The sequence below is a fragment of the Microtus ochrogaster genome, unplaced genomic scaffold (assembly GCF_000317375.1).
Source record: "Microtus ochrogaster isolate Prairie Vole_2 unplaced genomic scaffold, MicOch1.0 UNK2, whole genome shotgun sequence".
In the NCBI taxonomy this organism is placed as follows: domain Eukaryota; kingdom Metazoa; phylum Chordata; class Mammalia; order Rodentia; family Cricetidae; genus Microtus; species Microtus ochrogaster.
In genome coordinates, this window is record NW_004949100.1 from 22,208,365 (window position 1) to 22,228,585 (window position 20,221).

Sequence of the window (20,221 nt, forward strand, 5' to 3'; positions counted from 1 at the left end):
TATTTCCAAGCTTTCCTTGTGGACCAGGGACCCAGGGATCTCCAGGGATCTCCAGGACTGAGCAGCTTACCTGTGGTTGCCCTACCCCTCAGTGAGAGACAGCCATTGTTGGGTCAATCTGACTGCTGAGGTAACCCAACCTCCAGGACCAAGTAATTACCAGGTTCTCAGGCATGAGTCTGTTGTCCACTGTGAAGCCCTGGCTGGCCTGTTACTCACTATAAAGACCAGGCTGTCCTCAAACTCATAGAGATCTGCATTTCCATTTCCCATGTGCTGGGTTTAAGGATATGCATCACCATGCCCATCTTAACAAACCAACCAACCAACCAACCAACCAACCAACCAACCAACCAACCAACCAACCACTAAGTCCAGTTAGTATTGGCATGTGTGCATGGGTGGGGCCATCCAAGAAGTTTTTAAAAAAAATTACATAAACTAAAACTCACATTATTTCCAGCTTTTAAACTGTAACTTTTACATTTTATTTAATCTTTACCCTTTGTTGGATATTGTATCAGTGTAACATAGAAAATGGCAAGAAGAAATACCTGCACATAAATCTGACATCTGACTGTATCTCCCACTTGTGCTTTCCCCCTGTTCTCTTCTATTTTCTGTTTTGTTTTAGACGGGGTCTCTCTATGTAGCCTTGGCTGTCCTGGAACTTACTTTGTAGAATAGGCTGGCATCAAATCCCAGGAGATCCACCTGCTTCTGACTCCTGAGTGCTGAGATTAAAGGTGTGAACTGCCACACCTGGCTTTATTTTCCCTTATTCTTAAATTTTGCAATAATTTTGCTTCAGCTGGCATCATTCTGAAATTCTTTTCTGTGTAATCTTATTACATTTTATTTACTTATTTTGTGTGTGTGTGTGTGTGTGTGTGTGTGTGTGTGTGTGCACTTTCCAACTTACATGTGTGGATGTCAGAACGTTTCTGAACTTGGGTTTACAGTCCATAATTCAAGAAGCTTGGTTCAGCAACCTATCCTTGAAGACTCAACTCAAACAAGCCAAATGAATAGTAAACCAATAACCAAGTGAATAATAAAACAAGTAAAAGAGATTTATTCAACGTGGGATTACTCACATTGGGAAGAAGCCCCAAGAGATCCAGGGAGAACCCCCCCACCACCACCGCAGGCCATCTTCAGGGCCCTGAAATGAGATTAAGATTTAAATAGAGGGCCAGGAATAAGCACATTTTAGCAGTCCTGTTTAAGTTGTTGCCCTGCCATCTGGGCTTCATTCTTAACTCGCAATGCAGTCTGACAAATTGTTAGAGTTGTGTGAAATATCTCTTCTGGGAGCCAAGATATTCCTCTGTCTGGCATGAAGTTTCAGTGTTTTTCTTCTTCCACCAAGGGATCACTGGGGAAATTTCAACTTCTCGGTACTCATTGTCTTAATAGTCTGGCAGCTGAAATATGCCTTTAGGATACAGTTGTGCCTCCCAGATCAGTTACAGAAGGACAACATCTGGGAGCTACTCCTTCCTTCCACCATGTGGGTCTCTGGGGTTCAACTCAGATCACCGGGCTGAGCCATTTGGTCAGACTCAAGGACCCTTGAGTGTTACTTGAGTGAGGGCCCTAAATGCAGCTCCCCAGGTTGCTGGGAGCAGTGTGGAACTGACTACCTACCTGACATGTGTACCTTCTGACCTCTGTCCCACCAAATCTAGTTTGTTCTCTTTCTGAAATGTGGCAAATCCCATTACTTGCATCTACAAATTCCATTATATTTCTCTATATCACCATCATGGTCTGTACCACATCACTTGGTCCAGGCGACTGCCAGGCCTGTATTCTAAATCCATTCTTGCCCTACTCCAATGCGTTTCCCTTACTGTACCCCTCCTGGCCTCTCTAAATCAAGCACCCGTTGGAGACAGAGGATAGAGTCAAGGTGTTGCTCGTTAATTGCTGTGCTTGAGAAGGAAAAGAGAAAACAGCATGACTAGAGTTTTGCTGAAGCAGCTTGATTCTTTTCAAAATGGTAAAGTCTGGTACAGATTGCTGGTAGGGTTGGGTGTGACTAGCAGGTAGAAATGGGTTTGTCTGGCAGGTGGAGACGGGTGTGACTAACAGGTGGAGATGGGTCTAATTAGCAGTGCTTTTAATGTTCTAACCTCAAAATATTAGTCTGCAAAGTAGTTGTACTTACTGAGTAAGTAAGCTAAGCTAGGCTACCTGGGAAGGTTGAGGCTGCAATGTGTTAAAAGTTTAGGTGATACTCTAATAGATAACTTGTAGTATTACTTGGATATTTGAGTCTCGAGTTGAAAGGAAAACTAGACATGGAGGCACAGACACAAAAGCTATCGCTGAGATTAAAACATGGGAAAGAGAGGATGGCCGTTGTGGAATAACCTTTTTGTATACTGTGAAGATGTGTCTTTGCCAAGGCGCCAGCTTTGTGTTTGTTTATTTGTGTTTTGAGACAGGGTTTCTCTGTGTAGTAACCCTGGCAGTCCTGGAGCTTGCTTTGTAGACCAGGTTGGCCTCGAACTCACAAAGATCCACCTGCCTCTGCCTCCAGAATGCTGCGAATAGAGGCCTGCACCACCACGGCCCAGTTAAGGCACCTTCTTATTGGTTTAATAAAAAGCTAAACAGCCATTAATTATGCAGGAGGTAGAGGAAGGACAGCCAAACACAGAGGATACTGGGAAGAAGAAAGGTAGTGTGCCAGGAGACACAGAAGGAACAAGACATGCTGGAGGACAGGGAAAGCCACAAGCCACGAGACAGTACGTAGAGTAATAGAAATGGGTTAATTGACGTTCTAAGACCTAGTTAGAAGCAAGCCTAAGCTATAGCTGAGCTTTAATAATGAGTAAGTCTCCTTGTCATTACTGGGGAGCCAGCAGTCCCCACAAAAAGGTCCAACTACTGATGGCACAGTAAGGCCTGCTAAAAAAAAATTGTTACATTACAAAAAATTAAAATAGAATTAACTTTGAGTCAGATAAGGGAAAATAATGAGTATCATCCCTGTCTTCTAGCCAGCAGAATCCAGAAGCTCCCTACCAATCTGTAACCCATGTCTACACATATTGTCAAATATCATAAGGATGAAGAAAGGGAACTGATCCTGATTAGAACTACGGAATTCAAGTAGTATTGACGAGAAGGTGTCTTTTAGCCCCTAAAATTTCACTATAAGAAAAACAGTATTTATTCTAAAAAATGCTCATGCCAAGGAACCTACACTAAGCAGGTTGCACGTACTGTAGGGTTAAGCCAGCCCCTTTAGGGCGGGTTTGCCTGGGGCGGTTGTTGACTGATAAATTGAGCGCGGGGAGGCTGCGTGCTCCTCTTTCTTTCCTACCTCTTGTGCTGCGTGGGAACTTCGGTTCTGTAAGTTTTATTTAATCATTAAAATTGTATATATTCTTTAATATTTGCCTGCATTTATTCACGCCGATACACACGTACCCAAGAATGTCGGGCAGGAAGAGACCAAGAAAGTAGTGTTTAACTCCCAGGAGGATTAAGAGAAGCCCCGAACAGCTGTGTGAGACGCAATTGTATCTTCTGTCGGTGGCCTTGACTCAACACCGCAGACTGCTTTTTCTTCCCCAAAGTCACCTTGCTCTCTAGCTCCAGGCTGGTGGCTTTGATAGAGGCAGGCTCTGTCTCTAGCACGGCTAGGCTTTAACAGTTTGGTACTGAGAAGACCCTGCAGTTAACTGTGGTCCTACAGTGTGGCTGCATAGTGTTTACCTGAATCACGGCAGTTCCTCACGCGTTTAAAGGCAGGAACCGTAAAGCTACCCCTAAGCCTGACTACCTGGGTCCAGCAGACTTGAGTAAGTTGGACCTCTAGTTTTCTTCTCGTTCTCTTCCAAATCGCACCCATAACTCTCACTAGTGACTTCACAAACTTGGAAAAGGTGCATGTGCAGGTCGATGGGGATCCATGTGTAACCCTGGCAGTAATACAAAGGCACGTGCCTTCTAAGGAGTGTTTTCAGTGGAGAGCTACTCCATGAAGAGTGGGTCACGGCGTCCAGTGAGCACCCTGCTATCTAGATGCCCTTGGCTTTGGAAATCAGTAAAGAACAGCAGTTAGAAAACACTTCTGTGGGAGAGAGTGGTGATGAAGTTATTCAAAACACAGCCCCTAAAATGACACCACTTAGGAACTGTAGCTGAAGATAGAGCCTATTTATTTAATGTACCAAGAAATGATAATCATAGGCAGTAAGGAATATATATAAATATTATAGTACATAAATATAATGTATATAGAAGGGTGGGGGTGGCCATATAAGACAATCCTGAAGAATCGAATTCGCACCAATTGGTACCTTAAAGGCCTACTCTAGGCATAACTTACAAGGTTTATCTTGGGTTTGCCACAAAAACTACAAAAAAAGAATCCCTATTTTAAAAGGATCTTTTAAAAATTGAATACCCTTCCAAGGGCATTAGTCCCGTGTGTAAGGGCTCGACCCTTATGAGCTGCCTCTCAACTGGAGGATTTGTTACCTAGGGTTCATTTTGCAGTCTGTCAATCAACAGGTGATACCAAGGAGGTAACAGATGAGCCTCGGTTTTCTGAACCAAGGATTTAATTTCTAGTAAATTCAACTAAAAATTTGATATACAGCACATTACTGACTTGCCAAAATAAAAAAAAAAGTCACTTGTGGTGGGCTGCTTTAACAATGTCCAAAAATCTATAACCAACTCCTTTGTTTTTTCTTTCCTTCCTGGAGTGAGTCAGTCCTTCGAAGAGCTGTTCACTGGGGTTCTATGCTCCCTAGGTTTTAAAACTGCTTCTACTGGACTGCAGTTTAATATATTCCATGAAATTGGTCGTTTGTCTGTAAAATGTGCACACGGATGACCTTATTACAGTACCTGATTGGAAGTTCCATGGGAAAAGCGTTCCCCCAGTTTAGTGTCCAGAGACTTCTTTTCTATTTATTTTTTTAAATTTTTTGAGACAGGGTTTCTTTGTATCTGGCTATTCTGGAACTTGCTTTGTAGACCAAACTGGTCTTGAACTCAAAAAGATCTGCCTACCTCTGCCTCCCTGAGCGCTGGGATTATAGGCATGTATCACCACCGCCTGGCTTCAGAGACACTTCTTGACTCAAGTGAATATTTTTTCTCTTCAAGTAAGTTTAGGGCTGAAATTATTTCCAATTAGTAAATGTTCATATTATCATAGTAGATATTTTGTTTTAGATACATTCCAAGTTATTTACTGTGGTTGTTAAGAATTGTGTTGTTGATCATTTAATTGTAATTCCCGTTCTTCAATAAACTATCTTAATTGTACTTGGAGTGAAGAAATGAGCTAGCAAGTCATGGACTACAGAGGGACTTAGAAATTCAAGTGAAAATAAACCAATTGGAGAATGTAAAGATGCTATTGCTGTTAGTAAAAATACTGGACTATGAAGTGAACTAAAAAGATATAGTGGAAGAAAAGTAGAATCTATATCCATAGTACATTTCTTTTATACTGGAATTTATTAATCTCATTTAAAAAAAATTCTCCAATCTCACAAACATCTACAATGACACTGGAATGTGATTTGATTAGTGTAAAGAATTATTACTATTATTTAAGGAAATTACTACGGTATGTTCCATAAAAACAAATCTTTCAAAGACAATTTTGCTAAAACAAAGTCTCTCTCTCTCTCTCTTTTTTTTGAGACTGGGTCTCACTTTGTAGCTCTGGCTGGCCTGGAACTCAAGATCCTCCTGCTTCTACTCTTGAATGCTGGGATTATAGAAGTTTGCCATGGGCCTGGCCTACAACCTTTTCTCATTAATACAACTATCATTTCAAAAATCCGAAAGAATTCAAACCAGTCCATATAATTAGCTAAGAATTTTATTACTTTTTTATGTTTTGGTCTGGGGAAATTTTAGGTTTAATTAAGAACCAACAGCATTACAGAAACACACATATTAATCCACTACGCCTTTGCACAAATATTTTGAGTTTATTCAAGAGACACTCTTCAAATTACTTCATTTAAAATTAACAGCTAATAAAGTCAATTTTAAAAATACATTGATATCAAAACAGGCACAACATAAAAAAAGCAAAGACTCCTGATTTTAGAGACTATGAAATTATTATTTTTTTAACTTCTTCAATATCAATTCTGGGTGAACCAAGATGGCCTCTTCGTATTTCGTTCAATAATCCTCTTGCCCTGATCATGCTCTGATGGTTTCTCTCCCGTGTACAGTACCACAGTCTCTACAGTTGGGGCTTTAAAGGGGCCCCCTTCTTGAGTCCATATTTGTTGTCTGATTTGTGTTGTTTCCTTGCATACTTTCTCATAGCAGTAGCCACAGAGAACATGTTTCTGCTTCAGATGGCCACATTCAGGGCAAACGTCTATATTGTTCTTGAAAACAAAGAAAAATCTATTAACGACAGGAAAGATACTACACAATCACCAGCCAGCAGGAGCCCTAAGATGCTGACACTGCATCTTTCCGAGAGCGTTCACTATATGAAGTTATATACTATCTCGTTCAACTTTAAAAAAATAACAGTAAAACGGAGAGAACAGTAACACTGAGTTCAAATGAGGAAGAAAATCAGGGCTAGAACTCAAGTTTACCCATCGAGTATGCTTTTATTTGTACGGCCTATGAATAAACTATTCTCAGATTCTCTTACCTACCCTCTGGCCTGAGGAGACTATTTTGATTATGTAACTCTAGCGAATTTCACATTAAGAATAGCTGAGGAAAAAGTTGGGAGATTTTTACATAAGAATTGCTTGTGAGGATCCCACGTGACTTTTTAATTAAGACTTCTATCAGTTCTCTAATTTCAAACAATAAATAATCAACAAGGAGCCATCAACACAGCGGGACATCAAGGAAGAGTTAAATTACTTTTTGATCTAAGGTGAGCCAAACAAGATGACAAGACTATTATAAAGCTGATTCCTCTGCTGTATGAATAAGAGGTCTGTCAATGGCAGGCTTTAGGAAGAGTGGGTGTGCACACACACCCCCAACACACCCCCAACACCCCCCCCCCACACACACACGCACACACATATTACCTTAATTTTAATAAGCTTCCAGGAGTTTCTTCTCCTACACCGGTTAACTTCAATGGAGCGTCTGTTTTTGGGAGCTGCCATCCAAAAGATACTATCTACAAAGCTGGAATCCTCTCTGTTTCCACTGGTGCCGTGGGCTGGGTCTGTGAGCATGGATGGACCCTGGACCGCTAATGCTGGTGCTAAAAACAGAACAGATACCAGCATCAATCTCTAAAAGATTACTTATAGATACCATCTCTTCAACAATCAACACTTCATTAGACATACACACCTGTAAAGTATGTGTGTATGTATGCACACGTGAAGGTCAGGGGACAACTTTCAGAGTTAGTTCTCTCCTTCCACCGTGTAGGTCTTGGGGCTAGAACTCAGGTTGTGGCACCAAGGCCCTTTACTACTGAACCAAGCGGCTGGCCTGACATACACAGTTTAGAATGTCAAAGTAAACAGATATTAATAAGCCCCAGCTATTAAAATACTAAAGTTTACACAAAACACAATTTAAAATAATTCAAATGGAATGTTTTCTTAGTCCAGCTTACTGAAGCAACTGGTTTATTAAGCATTTCTCGCCTTATGCAATGCTGGACGCTGTAGTTTAGTAGTAAATAAGGTACAAGTAAATTTAATTTTGAGATTCCTTACATATACTTTGACCAGCACTGAGATGACTATGCTGGCCATCAGCTGTACCATAGTGTTCTGACCCAGTTAGCTCCTTTAGGAAGCTTATATGTTTCTAAAGCCATTACATTCTTCCTTAATATTTAATCTTGACCTGTGTGCTAAGAAAAGGAACTTTATTATGTATGACCCTATCAGTGTTTCACAATTATTTTTTCTAAACTGCTTAGAAAGTATTCCTTTATCTTTCCTTTTATTCTTCAGACTTGCAACAGTTCGCTCTAGTCTTTGGACTTCTTACCAGTACATAAGCTGCCCAGGTACAGACCTCCAGAACTCGGGAGGTTGAAGCAGGAGGATCGGGCACATATAGGCAGACTGGACATGGATAGACCTTGTCTCACCCCGTCCCCCCAAGCTTAAAAGATAAAAAAAAAATACATAAAGTTTTCTATATTGGCATTCTTTCTCAACAGACCTTATGTTTTGCTACATAGAGCCCAGACGTTATAACAGCTCTGGACTGCCTGCGTGACACTGGGGACTTTTTTGGCCTACCAGACACCGAATCGATTGGAATGATTATTTCAGGTAGCACATGGAAACAAATATTTATCACACGCCATTTATGATCTAATGGAACAAATCTGTTCAGATCGTCTAGGTATTATCACTTCTGGGATATGCTGTAAAAGGTAAAGCAATTTAAATTTTAACATCCAGGATACCAGTAGCTCGAAGCTAGGCTGGGCTACACAGTGAGTTCCAGACCTCCAGACCTCCAGAAACAGCTTCTCTCCAATCCCTCCAAGTCAACTAAAAAAAAGCACGCGCTGTTTCTCTCACACAACTCGGAAGCCCCCGCCAACCCACTTCCTACGAACTCTATCCTTACGGACCCCACTGGGGACTGGCAAGGCCGTTCCAGTTCTGCCTCAGCTGCTGCAGCAGCTCCCAGCACCTGCGGAGCGGTCCGGGACGCGCCGGCCACGGGAAGGACAGCAGCAGCAAGGAGATAGCCATGTTTCTCTCTGGACAGAGATGCCTGCCGGGACCGTGCGCAAGCCCCGCCCCTCCCCCGCCTCCCTGCTCAGAGCATGCGCAGGGCCGCCCTTAGGCTTGCGCGCGCACTCAGCGCCCGCCTGCCTGGGATCCTCAAACTCCAACTCCCAGCTGCCCCCGGAGCGCATCCGACTCTCCTCCAATCAGAGATAATAGAACATTAAAGGAAACAGAGGTACCGCGCATGGGCGTGGCTGTTTCCCGACTTCCTGGGTAAAGATGGCAGAGCGCGGTTACAGCTTTTCGCTGACTACATTCAGGTACCCTGGTGGCCCCTCAGGTTCCACGCATCACAGGTCCCAGGAGCGCCCCGGACCAGGCCTCCGTGTCCTGGGTCTGGCTGGTGTTTCTGCAGGAGCGCGCGGGGATGGGGCTGGACTCAGCAGCTTTGCAGAGTCATGTGCGGTGCCAGGCCTGGGCCCATGGAGGGGCCCACCGCCTTTGGGGCTGAGGATCTGCAGGCTCCGAGCCAGGCGCTGGCTTTCCCTCTCTAGCTTAGAGAAAGCGCTATGGGACAGCCTGGTTTCCGCTGGTCCATCCAGGACTAGGATTTCCTTCCTGGCCCAGATAGGGAGCTTCGGAAACTGATTCCTGCTCAGATGTATGAGACGCCCATTTTCCTTTGGGGAAATCGTTCTGTACTGTTAAGTCCGAGTCATAGTCTCCCATTTAGCGCCAGTGTGCTTCGAAGCTCACTCTGCTTTCGGTTTCTACTATGCTGCTAGAGACTATAACTCCAAAATGAAAGCGCAGATTTCCCGTCCCGATTTCGTGGCGCGCTCAAACTGATAAGCTAAAGTCGATGAGCTTGATTCGTCACGAAAAATTGCTTTAAAAAGATTTTAGACTTTGCTGTTATGGGATAGAGAGAGAGTTAAATGCATTTTCTCAAGGCACACACGATGTGTACTTTGTTTCCTCGTCGTTCCCTGTTTAAGAAAATTCATCACGGAAGAAATTAGACAAACGACTGTAGTTTGACCATTGCCTTCAGGATCCGACTGAAGGCAGCCAGGATCTACTTGTTGAATTTAGCTGTACCTGGTTTTCCACTACCACATATATGTATATTGAGTTAGGGATGAGCTAACCACAGCCTAAACAATTGAGCTTTTTCAAGGTTGTCCACTCGTAGCTAAATGGATATTCAAACGTTGTTCGTTCTGAAAACAAAAATGAACATACTTCTTGTCACAATATATTGTCTTTCTTTTGAAAATTGCCTTTTTGTAGTTCCGGATAACTGTGGTATACAATTTTGTTGTATTTGTTTTGGAAACTTTGATTTCCCCTCAATTCCTTAGCAAATGATTTAATCACATACTGTGGCACAGACTAATTATGCATGGTAGTCACTTATATTTGTAAACAAAAGAGATATTGTTCCAAATGTGGTCTCACTGGAGCTGAAACAAATGAATATAGACCATAAGGGACTGGAAATTTTTTAAAATTTCCTTTTGAGACAGAATCACTTGTAGCCCAGGCTAGCTTAAAATGGCCAGTTACCAAGGACGACCTTCAACTGCTCTTCCTGCTTCCAATTCCCCAGGTGCACTACCACCTGGTTTATGCTGTGTCATGCATTCTAGGCAAGCTCCCTACCATAGTAGCCACATCCTCAGCCCTGAATCTTTTATAGCAAACATCTGAATATTTGTACAGCGGATTTTTTTTACTGTAACAACCTTAAAAACAACAACAACAACAACAAAAAAAACATGATAAGGTTTAGCTGTTTAGGAAAGAAATACTGTTTTTAGTATTAAACTATTAATGATATAAGTTGCCAGGGATAGGAAGTGAAGCCAGTAAATATTCGAAAGTGCATGAACATAGACCTTTGTTTCTTTTTAAGCCCGTCTGGGAAACTTGTCCAGATCGAGTATGCTTTGGCTGCAGTAGCTGGAGGGGCCCCTTCAGTGGGAATTAAAGGCAAGTAAATGTTTGTTCACTGCATATGCTTGTTACTGCGTACCTGAGATATGGTAGATTTAAGTGTGTACTTCTCAACAGTCTTTTTGTTAGAGAATTTTGAAGTTTAAAGAAAATAGCATTCAGACCAGTAATTGAAATTTCATAGCAAATATGTCATTGTAGTATATTGTGATACTCCATAGGTAGTTTTTTTCTCAGGAAACTATTATTATTTTATTTTTCAACTGAGTATTTTTCTCTGGAAGTTTTATCTTATTTATAAAGGGCTAACTGTAAAACATTTAAAGATAAAATTATTATATGTTCTAGTGTCCTTATAGAAAATTTTCTTATCATTTATACTAGAAGAGTTACCAAGTTTATTGTTTTAAAACCAGTAGACCTGAAAATATTGCGAGAGACCGGGATTTGTTTGTTTGTGTAGTATAAATGACCAGTGACAGAAAAATGATTTATTATTTGTCAGGTAATTTTTGTATAAGAATCCAGAAAAAGGCTTTATAATGTAGAGAAAGCAGCACATTTGTTGAGTGCATCTGTAGCTGGAAAGCTAACGAAGAGCATGTTCTAATATTTGTCCCTTTTCCCTCTCTCTTAAGCTGCAAATGGTGTAGTATTAGCCACTGAGAAAAAACAGAAATCCATCCTGTATGATGAAAGGAGCGTCCACAAAGTGGAACCGATCACCAAGCACATTGGTTTGGTGTACAGTGGCATGGGCCCAGATTACAGGTACTACAGCCGGTCACAGTGTTTTCTCATCACCTTGCTCCTCCTCTGTGGTTGTTTCATTTAGTCCTAGCTAAATGTAGTTTGCCTGTATAGGTTATATGGAGCTTGATCTTGTGAGGTGATAAATTACCTACTACCTATTTTTTCTCATCATTATTTCATTTTCTCCAAGGTCTTGGTAGGAAGGGCTTTGGTGTTCTGATTCACCTTAAAAATGATAAAAATGCATTCATTTATAATAAAATATTGTTAAGGTGATTCAGGCAACAAGAGAGAGCATGGACCATGTAGAGTTAGCCTCATTCTGTTTATTTTTGCTCTTATCAAAGGGACAAATGTGTTTAAGGCTACTGAAGGTTTCTGAGTGGCCAGCCAGGATTCATAGGCCTGTAGAATCACTCCCTTTTTATTTCACTGGAGAACCAGTAAGTTGAAAGAATCTAACTAAAATAAAAGAATTTTATGAAACAAGATAGTTTCACTTGGAATTATAAGCCAACAGGGCTACCAGAATATGATTGCGTTTCTGTTGTGGAAAATTCTCCACCGCCATGTAGAATGGACACCGCAGTGGACTGCTGCTGATCAGATACGCTTCAGATGGAAGGGCATGAGTGTCTTCGCGAGAGATAATGTGTGTATTTCAGAGAAGTAGGCCTGAGGGGGTGAGGATAAATCTGTCTGAACGTATTTCATTCTGTATAGCTGTATTTGTCAGGGTTCTCTAAAGGAACAGAACTGATAGAAGACACATACACCCTCCCACATACACCATGGGGTTATTAGACCAATGTAGGCTGTGGTCGGGATAGTCTAGCTGGCTGCATGCTGGCAGAGAGTGTGGTAGTTATTATTCAGTCCATGAGGCCGGATGGCTCAGCAGTTGACACGTTTATCTAATTATTCTTTATCAATAAAAAACTGGGAGTCAGGTATCAGGGTAAGAACCTGAATAATCAGAGAAGCGGCAGAGAAGCCACGAGTGACCTACCTCTTCCATTCCTCCATCCAGAAAGGGTTGAGCTCTCTCAGCCCACCTTCCTACTTCCTGTATCCTATCTGTCCTCACTCCTCTATGGTTCATTTTGGTCAGCTAGTGTCTAGCTCTGCCCTCTGACTTCAAGCAAGCTTTATTGTCAGAATCTGATCAAAATATCGCACAACAAGCAGTCCCAGTCTAGTGCTGGAGTCCTGGAGGATTCTTCAGAGCTGCTGGTCTCCAGTCTGTGTGAGAATCCTGAAGAAGCTGTGTTTAGTACTGATGGCAGCTCCAGTATAGATACTATCCAGCTAGATTGAGGCAAGAAGGCCAAGAGCAGTTTCCTTGTCCTGTGACCTTTGTGTCTGGGTTGCCATCAGAAAACACAGCCCATATTTAGGGTGGTTCTTTCTGCTTCAAATAATCTGACTTTTAAAAGCCCTTGCAGCACCTTGAATCCTAGTAAATTACAATTGTAGTCATGTTGACAAGATTAACCATCACAATGGTATGATTTTCATACCTTATGTAAAATGTAGCTTCTTATTTACTATTTGTTTAATCTTTGAAGGCTATTCTAAATTGTAGGCAGTACTTAAGGTAGACTGTAGAAAAGACAGGCTGAGGGAAAGAAATATGCCCAGAATTGAATGCATATGCTCATATGCATCTAAGTTTGGGATGGCTGAGTAAAGTATAAATAGACTGTTCTCAAGGAGGGCAGTTTGGTGGAAGTCACAGAAGGAGAAATGAAGCTCTTATTTTGTAAATTAAATGTCATCTTTTTACAGTGTGTAGTGTATGTTTTTCTGCACCATGTGCAGATACTGCCCCCATTGGCAAGAAGATAGCATTGGATCCCCTGAAAATGGAGTTAGAATAGTTGTGAGCCACTAATGTGGGTCTTGGGTGTTGAACCTGGGTCCTTAGAAAGAGCAGCCAGTGCTCTTAACTGCTAAGCCATCTCTCCAACTCCCTAAATGTGTTACTATCTGTACTCTAGTCCCTGCTTCTCATTCTGTTTCTCAGGTGTCAAGAGACTCTTCTGAGCTGATAGAGATGCATGCCAAGCTTGTGTTGTGTGTGCTTTCAGACGAAAGTTGTGGGTAGTTAGTAGAGTGTCATAACTATTTTTCTTATTGCCTTAGAGTGCTTGTGCACAGAGCTCGGAAACTTGCCCAGCAATACTATCTTGTTTACCAAGAACCCATCCCCACAGCCCAGCTGGTACAGAGAGTAGCCTCTGTGATGCAGGAGTATACCCAGTCAGGGTAAGTTGTTCTTATTACTTGAAGACATGTATCATGAATTTGAAGAAGAAAAAACATAGTAAAAGAAAACAAATGAGTAGGAGTCTTATTATTTCTGTATTTGCTGAACAAACGAAGAAAATCACTGTGATAATGTTTCTGATTTTGATTTGAAATAATTAAGATGAAAATGTGACTGTATGCCGTGGTGCACACCTGTGAGCTGAGTACGTGGGACACTGAGGGAGGTCACATCTGGGTTACACAGTTAGATGCTGTCTCAAAAGGAAGAACAGGGGAAAAGAGTGTGTTCTTATCCTGCAGCAGAATAAAGCATCTTGATTTTTAGAAAGGCCCTTTGCTGGTGATTCTTTATAGGCAGTCTTCAGTGCCTCTGTACTTAACTTTTCAACCTAAAGTGATTGTGAGCATATAAAACAGCAATAACATTTTAATACCAGTTTTATTTTTTAAAGAATTATTTTGTTTTTATTTATGTATATGGATGTGTTTTGTGTTTGCACACCAGGAGAGGGCATTGGATTCCATGACAATTCTATGAGACTGCAGTTATTAGACAGTTGTGAGCCAGGACCTCAAGAAGAGCAGTAGGGGCTTTCAGCTGCTGAGCCATCTCTCCAGCTCCCACCTTAAATATATGGTGAATAAGATGGTGTGAAAGTAATTGCTGATGCACAAGCCTTGTGGGGAAGACGTATTTATTAGATTTGTTAGGGTGTGTTTCTCCATGCTTAACTTGGACTGTGGCACCTTTATAGGGTATGTCTCACTCTAATTTGTGTTGCTCCAACAAAATATCTGAGCTCTGTGGGTCCAAGGACATGGTTTGCACTTATACGGGTAATTTGGTTTTGGTAAGGTTTTTCTGGCAGATCGCATTGCATGGACAGATGTCACACGGTAAAAGAAGAGCAGGCAGTGACCTCCATAGAAACTAATCCACTTCTTTCAGACTTAACCCGTCTGAGAAACAAGCATTATTAACCCTTTCCCAGGATGGCACCATGTTCTGCCTCTTGACACAGTTCTGTAATGATGTTACACTGAGAATTACTTTCTCCTGAACTTTTGGGAAGCAAGGTGCTACATCATTTGGTTTAGGCTTTCTGCTCTTCCCGGCTGTAATAAAAAGAATTCATTTTAAGTTGGTTCATTTAGAAGTTAAAGTTAAGAAGTCTAACTCAGTTTACTTGGTAATTTGCTTTACTTGGGAGTATATATAAATCTTTTTCATTTTCTTTCTACAGTGGTGTTCGTCCATTTGGTGTTTCTTTACTTATTTGTGGGTGGAATGAGGGACGACCATATTTATTTCAGTCAGATCCATCTGTAAGTATCATTACATATATTTGAAGCATTAATTAGAATTGCTTTTTATATATCTAATAAAAGTTGAAACCATAAAAGTTTAAAATTCACCATTTTCTTTTCCCCCCACTTGTTTTAAATGATCTATTTTTACCTTTAATTATGTGTGTACATGTAAACAGGTTTTTCTGTCCTGCCTGGTTCCGCAGCCACTTCCAAAGTAATCCCTCAGAGGATTTGTATGACCCATCAGCCAAACATTTACAATTAATGTAGTCCTCTGAGGGATTTGTAGTTAGCTCCTACACTTAAATTAACCCATTTCTGTTAATCTGTGTATCGCCTAGTGGCCAGTGGCTTACTGGTGCTCTGGCATGTTGCTCCTTGGGTGGCTGCTGGTGTCTCCTGACTCTGCTGTTCTTTTCCTGTATCTCTGCTTGGATTTCCCTCCTGGCTCTATCCTGCATTGCCATAGGCCGAAGCAGCGTTATTTATTAACCAGTGAGAGCAACACATATTCAAGTGTGCAGAAAGACATCTCCCAGCATATACATATGTGTCTGTGTGGGTATGTGTGTGTGACTGAAGCTGCCCATGGAATCCGGAGAAGTCAGGTCCCACTGAAGCTGGAGCTACAGGTAGTTGAGAGCCACCTGACTTTGTGCAGGGACTAGAGTTTGGGTCTTCTCAAAGAGCTGTAAGCATTCTCTCAACCCTAAGCCATCGCTCAAGCCCTTCACTTCTGAGAAAGTATAAGGTAGTGCACATTTGCGCGTTCAGCACTTCTGAGGCACTTTTCTTCCATCAGGAAGTGTGTGCCACATTAGTTTTTGCCCTTTTTGGGGTCACGTTTGTTAGCATGCACTAGAATGAGCTGCTGTCGCTATGGAATTCCATCAGCTCTCTCGAGCTGTTGTTTTGGGAAGCACATAAGTCAGATGCATGTCAGGAGGCCAGTGTTAGAATCTTTGCTGTCAGTCTGCTGCTGGGGCTGTCTTGAGTGTGACTCTCAAAGCAAAAGCACTGATATAAGGTTGATATTTGAGTTTTTTCCACGTTCCATTTGCTATGAGAAGCCTAAGAAAAAGATTAGGGAGTGAATTAATGTTTATAAATTATTAGATCATTGCAAGTTCTCTCAATACAAGCCTTACACTGCCTTCCCAGCCAGTAGAGGAAGACAGTGTGGGAACTGCATTCACCCCTTGCTCTCCTTTCCTTGCTGACTAAAAAGGCGTTGTCTAACCCTCGCCGTGAGATTTCCTCTATGCATGTCTTTGTTTTTCTCAGGTGAGGCTGTTAAATATAGGGCTTCTTAGACATTCCACTCGCCACCCCTTTCCACCTGGTAAAGTTATTTGTAACTATGGTAAATATAAAATGCATACAGAAGCCAAATATTGACTCACAGTCACAAAGAAACCTATCTAAAAACAGTTCTTTGGTATGCATATAATTTTACCTTTTATTAAAAACAGAAGCAAGTGCCGGGCGATGGTGGCGCACGCCTTTAATCCCAGCACTCGGGAGGCAGAAGCAGGCGGATCTCTGTGAGTTCGAGACCAGCCTGGTCTACAGAGCTAGATCCAGGACAGGCTCCAAAGCCACAGAGAAACCCCGTCTTGAAAAACCAAAAAAAAAAAAAAAAAAAAAAAACAACAGAAGCAAGTTTGCATACTAGTGTGAGATGGATAGGCTCCTTTATTTTTTCAGAAAGAATAAGTCATAGAATACTTGAATCTGCAGGCCCTTCGAGTTTCAGAGTTCGATTTTATGGTTGTCAATGATTAAAGATACCACTTCACAAAAACGCTCTCTATAGAAATGGCAGGAAATGCTTAGGGCCATTTCAAAAATTGTTGGAAATTATAATCCCAATCCAAAATTCATTTAATAATTCTTATGAAACTGAATTAAACAACTCAAACAACAACTAAATTTCTAATAGTGGCATCTAGGCTGAGGAATAATGATACTAAAACATTGTCCTTTTTTTATAATTAGATCATTATGTTTCTATAAAAGTAGAAAACATTTTTTAAGTATAGTAAAAGCAACTCCTCTCCCTGACAAGTATGTCTCTAGTCAGTGTTGACAAGTGTTGTGTGGCATGATGGGATAAACAGTGCAGAAAGCACGTGCATATTTAGAGCCAAAGCTGTGCTGAAGTCACTTAGGTAGCGTGGGAGAGAGCTGCCAAAAACACCTTGAATTCTTTACATATAGTTTTGAATTAATTTTTTGATTGTTAAATATTTGGAAACCTTTTACTGTTGCAAGGTTTTTTACAACCCCATTATAATATTTAAAGGTTGCGAAGCTTTCAATGAAAAACTGTCTCATCTGTCCACTAAAAATGAGTGACCACCAGTTTTCAGGATAATGTGACACAGCTTTAGATTTGTGCAGTCTGTTTCTTGGTATTTTACTTTAACTCCTACTTCCTTTTATCTGGCCTTTAAAGTAGTCTTATTTACAGCAATTTCTCTAACTCATTATCACTGTTTGATGAGTTTTGATATGTATGTGTGTATTATGTACATAGATACATACCTGAGTAAACCATTACCAAAGTCAAAATTAACTTCTGAGTTCCTCCATGACTTTGTCATCTGTTGTATAACCTTTAAACAAAATCTTTTCTATGAAATTTCCACTCAATTTGAATAAATAATCATGACTTTATATGTTAGAGACCAGTTTACAGATGTAAGAGGAATAGAGTTATCCGAGTGTTTTAAAATGTTTGTCTTTCCTGATTAGGGAGCCTACTTTGCCTGGAAGGCCACAGCAATGGGGAAGAATTACGTGAACGGGAAGACTTTCCTTGAGAAGAGGTAGGCTTCCCAGGATCAGATTCCTGAGCAGACTGATCTTACAGATGTCAGATCTCTTTACGTGATTAATTCATGAGTCTAACAGGCTCAGTGTATCATTCTGTATTTGAGTCTAGTTAAAGATAAAGGAAAAAATGCCCTGAATCTTGATTTCCTGATCTTCGGTGTATTTAGTGGTAATATTACTCATTTCCTAACGGTATTGCTCAACCTTGTTTCATTTTTAAAGTTTTTATGTTTTTGGAATTTGGGGGTCACTGAGACAGGATTCCTCTAGGTAGCTCTGGCTCTTCTTAAGCTGCCATGTAGACGACCATGTTTCTAACTCACAGGGATTCACCTGCCTCTGCTTCCTGAGTGGTGTGCCAGCATGCCCAGTCATTGGTTGCTTCTTAAATATTTACTTCTTAATTCATTTCCCCCATCAATTTTTTTTTAAAGCCATTATATTTAGAGTAGAAAAATGTTTAAGCCGGGCAGTGGTGGTACACACCCTTAATTCCAGTGCTCAGGAGGCAGGGGCAGGCTGATCTCTGAGTTTGAGGTCAGCCTGGTCTACAAGAGCTAGTTCCAGGACAGGCTCTAAAGCTACAGAGAAACCTTGTCTCAAAAAACAAACAAACAAAAAAGGATGTTTAATAATGACTTATGAAAATTAAAAATTGAGATAGGTGGATGTGGAGGCCCATGCCTGTAATCCAGCAATTGTGAGGATTGTTTCCAGTTAAGGCCAGCCTGGACTGCAGAATGGGCTGTGCTTCAGGCTGTGCTATAAACAAAACAAATTGTGAGCCTAGTGGTTGGCATTGAGAAGATCACGTGATGTATGTCTAAGAATGGTGTGCTGTGTAAAATTTGCTGTCAGCGCTGTGCACACAAGCTGTTTCACTTACAGTTATATCCAAATTCAGTGTCGTCGTTGTCTCTGATATTTTGGATAGGAAGTTTTATGGCTGAGGTCTAACAGATGACTCTTCTTTGTACAATTTTCACGTAATATTCATGTTATAGTTATTAAAGATCTTGGACTTTTGATCACACTGTAATCTCAATCTTCATAAAAAGCACTTTAAATTTTACTTAGTAATGAGTTTTCAGTGCTGTGTTATAACCAATAATAAAGGATTTTAGCAATAGTCTGACATTGTAGTATTGGTAAAGCAAAATATTTTTAATGGCGCTTTTTCATGGTGTTAGAAGTTTAGTAGCTGTGCCACTCACTTTATAGTTTGAGGATAACTCACTGAGATGATTAGGGAATGTTCTTACAACTTAGTGCTTTTTATTTTTCGGTTTTTCAAGACAGGGTTTCCCTGTGGCTTTGGAGCCTGTTGTTATTAGGTCTCATTGCTCCTTTTACTACCAAACATCCCTACGTTTCCTTAAAAGACAGTTCTGGGTTTTAATATTCATAATGACTTTTAAAACTGAGAGAATCTGTATACTTTGATACATTCATGAGACAGGCTACAAATTGTGTTATGCACCTTTTGGGTGTGGATCAGTGAGGTCGTGGACTGTTCTGCAGTTGTACTACAACTTAGTGCTTTTAAGAGGGTTAGATTTTTAAAAGACTTAACGCTTTTACTGTCCTTTGATTTAAAATAGCCATGAAGAATCTAAGCAGTGCCCTAACAGCAGTGTTTTCAATGTTTTTCTTTAGATATAATGAAGACCTAGAACTGGAAGATGCCATTCATACAGCCATCCTAACTCTAAAGGTTAGCTCCGTATCCACCGATGGTTTTAAAAGGATAGTTTTTCTAATGAACTGCTTGTGAAATTGACCATTTCCTATCTTCCTCAATTAGGAAAGTTTCGAAGGGCAAATGACAGAAGATAATATAGAAGTTGGGATCTGCAACGAAGCTGGCTTTAGGAGGCTCACCCCAGCGGAAGTGAAGGACTACTTGGCAGCCATAGCGTGATGGAGATGTGCCTGGACAGCTCAGATCACACAGTCTATCCACTTACACATGTTTAAAGTATGTTTTGTTTGTGCAGACTTATTTCTACATGGCTTAATGGATTCACATTTTTAAAATAAGAATCATAATAAACTGTTAAAACCAAGTTCTAGCTTTTAAGAGTAAAGTTTGAACATACTTTCTTCTCATTTTATCATAATTGGTTTTGGAAATTACATTACGAAATCACTCTAATTTTCAGATATTTTTGTTATTAGATCTCATTGCCCTTTTTACTACCAAACAGCCCTACGTTTCCTTAAAAGACATTCTGGGTTTTAAAATTCATAATGACTTTTAAAACTGAGAGAATCTGTATACTTTGATACATCCATGAGACAGGCTACAAATTGTGTTATGCACCTTTTGGGTGTGGATCAGTGAGGTCGTGGACTGTTCTGCAGCTGTACTACAGCAGTCAAGTGTTAAGCAACAG

General features: G+C 40.8%; 2 protein-coding genes across 2 annotated transcripts; one reads left to right on the plus strand and one right to left on the minus strand.

The window, feature by feature from the left end:
- Positions 1-5,850: 5,850 nt before the first annotated feature.
- On the minus strand, positions 5,851-8,756 carry Mrpl32 (mitochondrial ribosomal protein L32). Its single transcript, XM_005365436.2, has 3 exons — positions 8,591-8,756; positions 7,065-7,246; positions 5,851-6,392 (listed from the first exon to the last, which is right to left on the minus strand). Exons 1-3 carry the CDS (start codon positions 8,712-8,714, stop codon positions 6,138-6,140), a joined length of 561 nt encoding a protein of 186 aa, XP_005365493.1. The 5' UTR covers positions 8,715-8,756; the 3' UTR covers positions 5,851-6,137.
- A 58-nt stretch (positions 8,757-8,814) lies between these two features.
- On the plus strand, positions 8,815-19,891 carry Psma2 (proteasome subunit alpha 2). The gene is made up of 8 exons (XM_005365437.2): positions 8,815-9,013; positions 10,612-10,688; positions 11,291-11,423; positions 13,551-13,673; positions 14,921-15,002; positions 17,745-17,818; positions 19,482-19,539; positions 19,630-19,891. Exons 1-8 carry the CDS (start codon positions 8,973-8,975, stop codon positions 19,744-19,746), a joined length of 705 nt encoding a protein of 234 aa, XP_005365494.1. The 5' UTR covers positions 8,815-8,972; the 3' UTR covers positions 19,747-19,891.
- The last annotated feature ends 330 nt before the right edge of the window (positions 19,892-20,221 follow it).

Coding starts and splice junctions, on each gene's coding strand:
- Mrpl32 (XM_005365436.2), bottom strand. CDS start 8,714: ATGGCTATCTCCTTGCTGCTGCTGTCCTTCCCGTGGCCGGCGCGTCCC. Junction 7,247..8,590: donor CCTTGCCAGTCCCCAGTGGG/GTCCGTAAGGAT, acceptor TTCTGTTTTTAG/CACCAGCATTAGCGGTCCAG. Junction 6,393..7,064: donor GGAAGCTTATTAAAATTAAG/GTAATATGTGTG, acceptor TTTGTTTTCAAG/AACAATATAGACGTTTGCCC.
- Psma2 (XM_005365437.2), top strand. CDS start 8,973: ATGGCAGAGCGCGGTTACAGCTTTTCGCTGACTACATTCAG. Junction 15,003..17,744: donor TATTTCAGTCAGATCCATCT/GTAAGTATCATT, acceptor TTTCCTGATTAG/GGAGCCTACTTTGCCTGGAA. Junction 19,540..19,629: donor CAGCCATCCTAACTCTAAAG/GTTAGCTCCGTA, acceptor TTCCTCAATTAG/GAAAGTTTCGAAGGGCAAAT.